General features: G+C 39.2%; 1 protein-coding gene across 1 annotated transcript; it reads left to right on the top strand.

The window, feature by feature from the left end:
• Nucleotides 1-2,742: 2,742 nt before the first annotated feature.
• snx22 (sorting nexin 22) lies at nt 2,743-11,741 on the top strand. Its single transcript, XM_005931683.3, has 7 exons — nt 2,743-3,082; nt 6,719-6,802; nt 6,917-7,021; nt 9,770-9,861; nt 10,388-10,420; nt 10,555-10,622; nt 10,718-11,741. The coding sequence occupies exons 1-7, from the start codon at nt 2,996-2,998 to the stop codon at nt 10,861-10,863; spliced, it is 615 nt and encodes a 204-aa protein (XP_005931745.1). The 5' UTR covers nt 2,743-2,995; the 3' UTR covers nt 10,864-11,741.
• The last annotated feature ends 167 nt before the right edge of the window (nt 11,742-11,908 follow it).

Raw genomic sequence — 11,908 nt, 5'->3', positions numbered from 1 at the left:
TGTGTGTGTGTGTGTGTGTGTGTGTGTGTGTGTGTGTGTGTGTGTGTGTGTGTGTGTGTGCTGACGCCAGGATTTCAGGCACAGTGAGTTTGTCCTAGCAGGCAGAAGACTCACCACAGTTAAACGTGTGATGACGTGAGCGGCAGACGAGTGTGTTATATTTTTCCCCACTCTGATCTATGACTGTAAGTCACACATCCTCACGTAATGTTGCTTAAGTCAGTTCTGCTGTCTGCTTACATTTAAACGCAGTGAGCAACAATAGGGATGGGAAGATATTAATCCCATGATGACAGGTCACACACAGAGCATGTGACTGTGGAGGAGATGAAAACATGAAGCGTAGCTGCATGTGGTGGAAGAACCACATGCAGCTACGTGTTGTTGTTTGTTGAGGGGGAAAGGATTTGGGCGTGCAGTCTGGTTTTCGTGTTTAAGCTGTGATTTTCAGAGGATTTGAGTACAGTTGTGTGCTGCGTGTGGTCCGGGGTTACATCCCTTTTTATGTCCAGCAGTTTTTTGTTTTACTTTGAGTTTCAGAAAACAGCAGGAAGTGAACCTGGATTTGAAAGTGACATGTGACCGTGTTGCTTTCTGAGAGCTGGTAGATTTGTGATAATCTTTTTACACAGGGAATGCACCCACCTCCAAAGCTTTTATAGTTTTTCTATAGCAATAGCTATAGCTCTTAACTCACGGCCCTCTTATTAGTTTTTACCAGTAAAAACAAAGATAAAAACATATCCTTAGACATTTGCATGCCCTCATCTGGCTTTTACAAGTTTACAGTTTTATATTACTGTGAAAGCTTTACCGTACATGTTTTCAGCCCTGCATAAAACCCCAGTGTAATCTACCTGTCTGTGACAAAAGTAAATAAAAGTCATGAGGTTAGAGAAGTCAGATATTTCTAACAAGAGTTCATAGAGACCTAAGTGGAACCACTGAGATAGTAAAATGTGCACAGATTTTTGCATGAAGCACAACTTCTTCTTCTTGTTTTGACTTCTTCTTTTAGGTGTGTGCACATCAAATCACCTGCCTCAGCCTCACCATGTCTCTATCCTTAGCATCCTCCTCTTTCACACCAGCCTTCTGCGTGTCCTCCTTCACTCCATCCATAAATCTTCTCAGTGGTCTTCTGAGGTTTAGGATTTATGACTGTGTTCATAAACCATAATCTATAACAGAGGTAGTCAAATGCAGGCCTCATGGGCCGGTGTCCTGCAGGTTTTAGATGTGTCCTTGATCCAACACACCTGATTCAAATTGCTAAATTACCTCCTCAACATGTCTTGAAGCTCTCCAGAGGCCTGATAATGAACTAATCATCTGATTTAGGTGTGTTGACCCAGGGTGAGATCTAAAACCTGCAGGACACCGGCACTTGAGGCCTGGAGTTGCCCACCCCTGACCCATAAACATATAACTGACTGATAGCATAGTTGTGTTTGCAGGTGAATCTAAGCTGGATTTAATTGGCCAAAACATCAGTGAAACATGACATAAAATAACACTGTCCATTGTTTGAACTGCATGTTGTTATGCCATTGTCCATTTATTAAACAGTTAGTTTAAACTTAGATTGTTATATGCATCGATCAGCTGATTCAGCTTTACTAGAGAAAGGTAGTTTGGGGTGCTTTTAAACTTTTGAGTGAGGTTATTGTTTTATCCAAACCTAATCAGAATGTTTGAATTTCTAATCTAATCACATGGCAGCAGCTCAATTCATTTAGGCATGTAAACATGGTCAAGACGATGACGTTCAAACTGAGCATCAGAATGGGGGAAATAAGTGATTTAAGTGACTTTAAGCATGGCATAGTTTTTGGAGCCTGACGGGATGTTTGGAGTATTTCTGCTGATCTGCTGGGGTTTACAGAGTGAGGTCTGAATAACAGAAACTATCCAGTACGTGGTGGTTCTCTAGTACAAAATGCAACTAAGTTACGCAGAACAGCGCCTCTGAACATACATCAATCTTGAAACCGAGGCTACTATTCACATGGGTTCACCAAAACTGGACAACGGCTCAACAAAACGTATGACGCCTTTTGTATGGCCTGCTTTAACAACGTGCTAACCTTATTTACAATCAATATTGTATGGATGTAATAATGATGCTAAAGATACAGAGGGCTGTTAAAAAATAAAAATAAAGTTTACCCAGGTCATTTTACTTTAAGTCAGTTTACTAAAAGTGAGGACTGTTGCTGAGCATGTTCATCATTTTATGACCACAGTATATCCATCTTCTGATGGCTGCTTCCAGCAAGATAACACATCATGTCACAAAGCTCAAATAAACTCAAACTGGATTCTTGAACATGATAGTGAGTTCATGGGACTCAGATTCACAATCCAACAGAGCACCTTTGTGATATATGGTGGTGGAGATTTGCATTATAGATGCGCAGCCAACAAATAAGCGGCAACTCTGTGGTGCTATTATGTCAACAAGGACCAAAATCTCAGCGATATGTTTTCAACACCTTGTTGAATTCATGCAACAAAGAAATATGGTGGCTCTTTGTATTAGTTATACTTAACAAAGTAGCCAGTATGGTATGGTGAGGCTATACAAACAGACAGAAGTTACCAAGCTGAGACACTGTTATTAACTGTTTAGATACTATAATAGTGATGTTAGCCGAAAAATTACAGAAAACTACACGAGCACTAAAACCCTCACACACTGCATCCCTGCTACTGTGTGGTGGACACGTGACTGGCGCAGAAACTCCAGTCAACGCTGCCCACCGTCACGCTTCGGGTCCTAAAATCTGATCTGTGCCTTTAATGTGCCAGAAGGAGCTCGTGGATGGGTTTGTCCAATTAGTGTGTAGGTGGGGCGCAGGAGGAAACCGAGCGGAGACCTACAGAGCGCACACACTGACCCTTATCCCGGAGTTTCCGGACACGGAGAACAGTGCGTGGAGTTACCGCTCTGTCTGCAGTCAGCGGCAGCGAGTAGATTATAGACCGCTGTCCGATGGTGTTGCAGGAAAGTTTCCCCATGATTCAAGTGTCGATACCATCGATGGAGAAGGAGGTGGATGAGTCGGGAAAGACTAAAAAGGTGAGGACGCGGCATTTTAGTGTTATCGGGTTTTTTTGTTTTGGGTTTTTTTGCGCAAATCCAGCGGGATGAAATTACGACTGCGGTTTATCTGGACACAAGCACTTTTTTTCGCTTGATAATCAGTAAAACTTTGTCTTCCGGGGACGCCAGGTAAGCCGGGCTACCTGCAGGAAGAGTGACAGTGAGTTCAGCTCAGGGGTTTTTTCCACTCCAGAGTGGCAAGAATTACGCAATTTTTTTCTTGCAACAACAAATACAATTATCCTTATTACTAAATGCGTTCAGGTGATTTCCTCAGTAAACGCAGCAGCAACTCACAGTAACTGTGGCCCTAGTTGCTGTGATTTTACACTGTAAATACTTGAAGCCCAGCCGCTCTCACTTATAATGTGACTAGATGTAATTGTTGATGCATTAACCTGAGAACTACACTTTAAGGTTGAAGTTTGCTGAGCTGGTATTTATTTATTTATTTATTTATACAATCCTTCTGCACATTATTCTTTAAATTTATCAGATCTTTATATTATTTGTAAGTGAAAACTTAAACTGACGATCAATTCTTAGATATGCATGTAAGACTTCAGTTATACTTCCTCTGCTGCAGGAACATCTTTAAGAAGGGGTCAGAGTCTCAAATACAATACAAATTTATTTATATAGCACATTTAAAAACCAACGGTATACCAAAGTGCTTCACAATAAAATAGCAATATAAAACCATCATAGCACTTTTTAAAAGGGACCTATTCTACTCATTTCAGCTTTATCTTCTTTATTTTCCTGGATTCTACTAGAGTAACGTTGCATTCACTGTTCAAAACAATCCTTATTGGTATATTGGTCATATTCTAAATCCCTCAAAGCTAAATTCCCCAGACAGAGGATGACTCTGTCTGGACAAAAAAAAACAGTTTAAGCTCCTCTCTCTCTTAAGCCAGCTTCACTGTGATTGGTTGCCTGTCACAAACAGAAGGTTTGAATGGCAGGTTATTGGAGACAGTGCTCCAATAACCTGCCATTCAAACCTTCTGAAGCAGAAACGATGGCACCTTGTTTGTGCCCTGTTCACGCAGACTGAGGTTTCTTGGGTATGCAGCCTAAGCAGACATGCTTGCATGCATTTCTCCAAACAAGTAACAGGGTATGAGGAGGCTGATGATGCTGTGTGTAAGCAGTTTGCTGATTGGTTGAAAAGTGGGCTTGAAATATAGTGACAGTAGAGATCAACCAGAAGAGGAAGAACCGTGGAAAAATTCTGAAAGATTGAAACAGCAACTCAGACCGTGGTGGCAGCAGACACTTTTTTTTTTAAACACTTGGTTTCATTTCACTGCAAAGAAGCTTTTTGTTATGGTTTCTGTGCCATAAATGAAAGGATCAACAACATCTCAAACACAATCAAGAGTAGCCCACAGTCCCATTGTTCCCCATATTTGTGACACTCTGCCTGTCAAGCTCACATCACAAACTCAAAATTTGATGAAAAAGCCTGGAAAGATAATTGTCACGCTCCCTCCATCTCACAACAAGAGACATCTGAAGGGCCTGATAAAGGATATAGAATTGAATACATTATAATAGTCCTTTATTGTCATTGTACATGTACAACGAAATTATGGGTGTTCCACGCCAACTGCACAGGAGTCAAAAAGTATAAATAGTAAAGACAGCAGGAAAAAAATAGCAAACAGAAGAATGCATATATACAGCCAAGAGGAATATATACAAAACAAGAAAAAGGCGCACATTGGAGAGCGAAGTGCAAAAGGACTTGGTCTAAGCATGTCACAAGTATGAAGAGTTTTATATCCTCAGAAAGAAGATGCAGGGTACCAAACTGTAAGTCAGACCGGTATAAAGTTTGTTTAATGCCACTTTTAACCAAACTGCTTAATAGTAATATGTGTACTATAAATGTGTGTGAATGTATTAATCCTATGATGATGATTATTTCATATATGACTAAAGGCTAATGCTATCTACACAGCTAAAACATGTAGTAGCACTGACTCAGGCTGGTCACTTGAGATGACCATATTAAGAATATCCTGTCTCTCTGACATCCCACAGATCACAGAGTAGAAGCTGAGCGTTCAGAGCCGTGTGAAGCCTGAGCTTTTTTATGTTTTTCATTCAGTTTAGTTTCACTTGGTTTCCAGAGTGGTTTAGTTTTTATTAACCTCAGAGTTTTAGTCTCTCTTATTTTTATTATATTGCTATTGTATGCCGATATATATATATATATTAATGTTTACTACAATAAAACCAGAACTTTTGAAAGCAGGTGATTCGCAGCCTTGTAGACCTTCAAAGTCTCATTAATCCACCGACAGCTCATCGGGTTGTGACAACAGATTTTATCAAACTAACAAACACTAAAATGTCCTCTCTTTTTTTTAAATTGTTTTTTAATTAGTTTTCCATCTTCACTATAATTGTTCTTGATTGTTCCAATTCCCTGTGCTACAGTAAAATCACAGCTTACACACGTTAAATTCAGATTTCTTTGAAGTTATTTAACAATTTTTTTTTTTTTTAAATTACAGGTAGTTATTTATAACAACGTTGGGCTACTTCCATGTTAGAAAATAGCAAAAGACAGTCATACAAAGTAGTCATATATAAGATATGTACATGTTAGCATACTAACTCTATTTAAAAGTTGACTCATCATTGTGAAGGAAAGAAAAAGTGGATATATCGAATTTGCAGAGTGAAATCAGAAGCTCTGTGCCTCCGACTAGTGGAGAAGTCATGTTCTTGTATTATGAACCAGTCTGTGACATACAAAAGAAAATGTCTTTATTTCAAAGTGGAGCCCCACAGTCGCCTGATTGTTGTTTCACTTCATTAGTAACATTTTGCTGGTACCAGGAGAGGCCCTCTTTTGTTTTTGTTTTTTCATAAGTTGCAGGAAATTTCACATTAGTTGTTTAAAAATTGTCATTCTGAATAGACTTTTGTAACTCAAGGATTCGTCTCACTCAGTTGTTCTTTTGTTTCTTAAACCTGAGTGTAAGTGAACTGCACTATAATAAAAACCATTTGTTAAAACATAACATACACATTTGGGTTTTTTTGGGTTTTTTTTTTTAAAAAGACAATTGGCTTACATGCTTTTCTTAGTAAGGAAAAATAATTACAATTTTCAGTTGGACTCTCTTTTGCTTTCAGAGCAGACTTCTATTTAAGAAGGTGCTGGAAACAGAGATCAGAGATTTTGCCTCATAAATGTAACAGCATCACGCTGTTGCCTCAAATTTGTTTGCTGTACATCCATGATGTAAATCTACTGTTACACTACATCCCAGAGGTGCCTGGTCTAAAATTTCCGTGCAGTAAACTCTTTGTAATGTTCAGGAAACCAGATTAAGATGACGAGCTTTGACTACTGCTAGCAACAAAGTCACCCTTTTCCCAAGTCTGATGCTCGGTTTGAAGTTCAGCAGGTTCTGTCATGTTGCATTTTCTTCCGCTATTACCTAATCCCTGCTCATCATTTTATTTTCGAGAAGCACAACACTTAACGCAACTTCTACCACTTAGTTCCCACCTTTTAGAAAGACCCACATGCCTCAGTAGTGACTAAAGAAGGAATCCTCTGTGTGTGTCCTGCTCTCTTATTTGCAGCTCTTCAGAATTGAAGTCTTGTTCAACGAGAGGAAACATTTTGTGCTGAGAAGAAACAGTGAATTTCAAAATCTCCACAGAAAAGTATGATCTTTGTTTTATGACCAGAGCTGCTTTTACTATGATAAGGATGTTAAATGGGACCCAGATCTGTCTGTTTGAAATGTTTGAGGCTTCTTGTGCTGCTACCACATACAGCTCAGGAAAATCGTCCAGACTCCAGATTTCCCGAGCAAAAGGAACCAACATCTGAGGACCAAACCTCCGGAGCAGAGGAGGCAAGAGCTGGAAGATTATGTCCAGGTAAGACATCTGAGGCTTTGATTACGAAGTGGGTTCAACATAACCAACGTATTTCTGCGTTATCTGGATTCACTTACCCCAACAGTGGAAAAGAGGTTATGCAGTCACTCAACGCTGGTTATCAACTGGCCAAGTAAAACCAAAGCTTCCCCTGCACATTCATGTGAAAGAGGTGTGTTGGCACCATCTGATCGATCTAAAAAAAAGGCATTTCAAAGATCAAATGACTCTTCTTTCTATGAGCGCTACCTACTCCAATCAGATGAAAATGAAACGGCGATTAAAAATCTCTAAAGAACATTAGAAAATGCAACACTGTTATAAAAGGACATGCTGCAGTAAATCATTATTCTGGTGATTTAGCGCACAGAGCAGTAAAATAAACACTTTAATTTGATTACTTTTTTGCTGAATGTGCTGCTGTTTATTTCTAATGTGACGGCTGCACGTTAGAGCTCTGAGACTTTAAACTGGAGACATCTGAAAAATAAACCTCAGCCTGATAAAGGAGATGTGGAGCATCAGTTTAGTCGCAGATCAAAGTCATTTAGTAAGTTTATTTATTTTCTGCTGTGTTTTACTTGCATCTATTTGAAAGAGCGAGTGTAAACACAAAAAATTATGCAGAATATGCAGAAAATAGGTTTAAATGTTCAACAAATTTCTTCCCGTCGGAGAATGTTGCATATAATTTAATTTGCTTCATGCAATGTGCATAATGTTCAAATATTAAAACTAATAAAACAAGTTTTAAAAAGAGACTTTTTCATTTGATTCAATGTTATATTGAATATAAAATAGAAGAATAAAAGAATTGGGCTGAAAGGTCAGTTGCTTTATAACGTATTCAGGTTGCGTCTGTGAAGGTTCTCAGTCATCCAGGGCATCGTCGTCAAAGAAGCCATCTGTGTCCACTGTGAGCGACCATCTTTGAACAGAGGCGGTGGTTTATGACACCAACTCTCTGCCATCTATAATCCAGTTTTGAGATCCCTCCCCAGACGCCTTAACGCCCACTCACATCCTGGGACATCTGACGTCAGGAAATCACATGATAAGGTGGGGCCAGGTTTCACAAAGAGCTCACACCTGGCTGATTGGGACCCACACCCAGTTTCACACCTTGGCTCAGGTGATTAGAGGATCATCAGTGGGTCCTTTTGTCCCTCTGTGGGGGGTTACTCCCACTAGGTTTATATCTGGGACTCTCCACCATTTGACCTTAGAACTGAAGAAGCTTCTCGGATGAGAGGTGAAACGTCTTCAAGCAACTTAAAGAAGTCCAGACGCTTTTCTTTCCAAGCTCCTTTGACTTCAGGTTGTGTGTCATGTTTTTAAAAAGTAATAAAGTAACTAATTACTTTTGAAAATAAGTAATCAGTAAAGTAATAGTATTACTTGGAGAAGTATTCAGTAATTAGTAACTAATTACTATTTTCAAGTAATTTGACCAACACTGCTCCCAGGTGACAGGTGGTCAGTGTGAAACTGCAAAAACTGATCTGTAAATGGAACGATGTCAACATTATGTCCATGTAGAGTAGATGGTCTGACGATTTCTTACAAAGTGAGAACTAGATCAGATTATTTATTATTTATGTTCTAAATTAAATTCTTTCTAATTTGTTGGGTAGTGAAGCTAACCTTTCTGGACCAGCACAACAATTGCCCATCTGTTCCTGCTGTTAGCATCATAAAAATGTGACTGATTAAGTGTGAAGACAAACAGCTCAGTAGGATGAGAAGCGGGCTTCAAAGTGTTGATGTGTGCTTTCCTCTCTTTGGAACGTGTTGTTTATCTCAATTTATTCTAATATTGATACAGAAGTAGTAGAAAACTATCCTTGAACCCAAACTTTCTCTTACTAGAAAATGTTAAAAAGAACGAACAACTTCACTTGTTCCCCAGTGTGCATATTAAACAAATATGTAGAACTGCTTTCGTGCATTTGCACAATATCTCTAAAATTAGAGACATCCTGTCTCAGAGTGATGCTGGATAAACTACTTCATGTATTTATTACTTCTAGGCTGGACTATTGTAATTTGTTGTTATCACGATGTCTTAAAAACTCCCTGAAAAGGCTTCAGCTGATTCAAAACGCTGTAGCGAGAGTACTGACAGGGCCTAGAAAGAGGGAGCATGTTTCCCCCATATTGGCTTCTGTTCATCTGTTCATTTAATGCAGAACCAAATGTAAAATCGTGCTCCTTGAACTGTATAGAATTGATCTTTTGAACCATTATTCAACCGTGACTAGATTTAGATAAAACCCCATCAGCTGACACTTACTCGGCATCAAAGAAATTTGCAAGGACCTCACTGAGTAACGCACAAAACTTTAGTTCAATGGATCTGTGATTCTCATTTTGTAACTCCAAATGTTTATATTTGTGTACTCTAATGGTTTAGTTTTGCATTATTCACAGAAAAAACTGCTTGAAACTGAAAGTTTAGAACAGTTTGAATTCAGAGATTTCGGCTACACTGACCTTGACTTGAAACTTTGAATTTAATAAACACTTTTCAGGTTTGAGGAAGTGTTTTCCTGTGACGGGCTCCGGGGTAAATGTTATGTATATTTCTGCTGATGAAAGATCACACTTTATAATATTATGTGGTTATACTACTGTCTAAATAAAGGTGGGTTTTTTTTTCCTTTCTTGTAGATGTTTTGCCCCTAAAAACTGTTAAAGAAAACATGCTTTTTTTCTTTTTTTTTCTTCTTCTTCTTTTTTTTTCTCCAGGATGTCATCTACCAGTATGAAGATGTGCCGCAGGTGCTGCTGGACTTCCTCCACGTTAGACATTTCCACACGGGGAACAAGAGCAGCATGGAGTAAGTCCTTCAGTCTGGAGAAGCCGGACATTTTGCTATATTTAGCGCCTCTATTAATGGTCATGGGGGGCAATGTGACAGCATAATAAATCTTCAGAAACAGCTATCTGGAGCAGTAGCAACCCTGACTCTACCCCACAGTGCATTTAATGAGGCTCTGTTAAGTCCCTGCTGCTCCTACAGAACACACAGCATGTGTAGGGTACAACTAATTATAAAGACTAGTGTGCTATATGTAGGCACACTAGTCTTTATTAGTTGTGTCTCTTTAAATTATACTGTAAATGTAATAAATCCTTAAAAACATGGTCTGTATATAAAAGATGGAACCAGCCACCATTCTTTTACCTGTTGGTTTTGGGAATCTGAAGCAAGTGACAAAAGCTGCAGTCCCTCGAGTGGCTCATTTTAAAAGTCGTCCATCCCTGCAAACTCCATTGTATAAAATGGCCAACTATGCAGCATCACAAAGCATTTCATTTCGAAATTTTTGGCAGTATTTAGTAATTATCTGCTCTGATTTCAGATCGCTTGATGAACTTGACAGCCAAGATGACAGGTGGGAGTATTACTGGTATTTCCTGTTTCTCAGTATTTGTGCAAACAGTGTTTTATACGAATGATGACAGCTGAGTTCCAACTCACACTCATTGCATGAAATCAATCGATTATGTTTTGCTTTCACTTACTCAGTTATCAGTTTACCAATCAGCGAGTGCTGGGATTCTTTCAGGATCCTTATCTCACCGACAGCACTTCAGGTAGGGTGAACGCACGGCATGGAGAAATTAGTTTTGTTGTTTGGTGCTTTACTGCAGATATGGAAAGTTTCTTTAAAGCAAAGTTTGTCTTGCAGGTCTTCCAGATGTGGTTGTAGATGGGGTTCTTCAGGGGTTTTACCCGCGGGACGTCCGGGTCAGCTTCAATGCCCCCACAATCGCTGAACCTGAGCCCACCCTCCCCACATCTGACCCCACCCAGAAGCCTAATGTTCTAACTTAAAGTGAGCTATAGCTAAAAACACATGATTTTCAAAAATAGTTTTAAGAAAACCATCAGCACAACAAGACAAAGCAAAAGAAGAGTTTCTGTATGGTTGACCCAGTGGGACTGAAACCCGTCACCCAGGCTTTGTTGCTGCAGTGCTCCACCCATTGTTACTACAGCACAGACACGGTGCATGGTTTATTTCTCTTTTAGTGTCTTCTGAAATCCAACTCGCATTGTGGCAGATTTGAGAAGTAGGTCAGATGACTGGTGGGAAAAATAACAGAGCATAAATGGCGGAAGTTGATGGAATTTTAGGGGAAAGAAAATCATGGCAGACTAAATGTGCCATTATCAGTGGAGTTCGTGCTGTCGCCACAGGGATCTACGTTTTAGAGTAGAAATGCTGAAACTATGTTCCGGATTGGGCACCGTCAGTGGAAAAGATGTATTTAACGTTCTCGTATTTAAACCAAGTAACACAATATCTCATAGAGCCGTTTTAATTTTTTTACACTGTGAACATGATGGACAGCATCAGGCGGTATGGTGTTGTTCATACTGACTGATTCAAACCACAGCCTCAATTCTCTATAATTCACTGTGTCTAAGCAAGTGGGAAGTTATTTTAAAACAAAGGGCTAGATTCAAAGTTTAATGAAATATTTTAGGAAAACACTTTACACATTTTAGGATATGCTCGTAACCGTTTAACCTGTAGAGTCATAACCAGGAGTAGCACAGAGCTAGTGCATACAATGTCTAATGTCCTGACTGTAATATATTTTAAATATGAGGTTACATTTTAAAGCCATATTTGTTCAGTCAAAGGTTTGACATGTGTGACTTTTGTACCATGTTTATAGTAAATTTGTAATAAAGAGTCGAACTGGTCTCGTGTGAATTTTCTGTATGAACATGTAGAACAAGAAAATGCACTTTCTTTTGATGGAGCAGCTGAAGGCAGGGGAAGAATTATTGTGTAGACACTTAGAAGGGTCTTCATTGATATAGTAATACACATGGACTAGCTTATCTGCTCTGTTTATGCAGAGAACTG

Source organism: Haplochromis burtoni, unplaced genomic scaffold (genome assembly GCF_018398535.1).
Source record: "Haplochromis burtoni strain Fernald_Lab_line unplaced genomic scaffold, NCSU_Asbu1 Contig_145, whole genome shotgun sequence".
NCBI lineage: Eukaryota > Metazoa > Chordata > Actinopteri > Cichliformes > Cichlidae > Haplochromis > Haplochromis burtoni.
The sequence above is the reverse complement of the archived record's forward strand: the minus strand, read 5'-3'. Positions and strand labels throughout refer to the sequence as shown.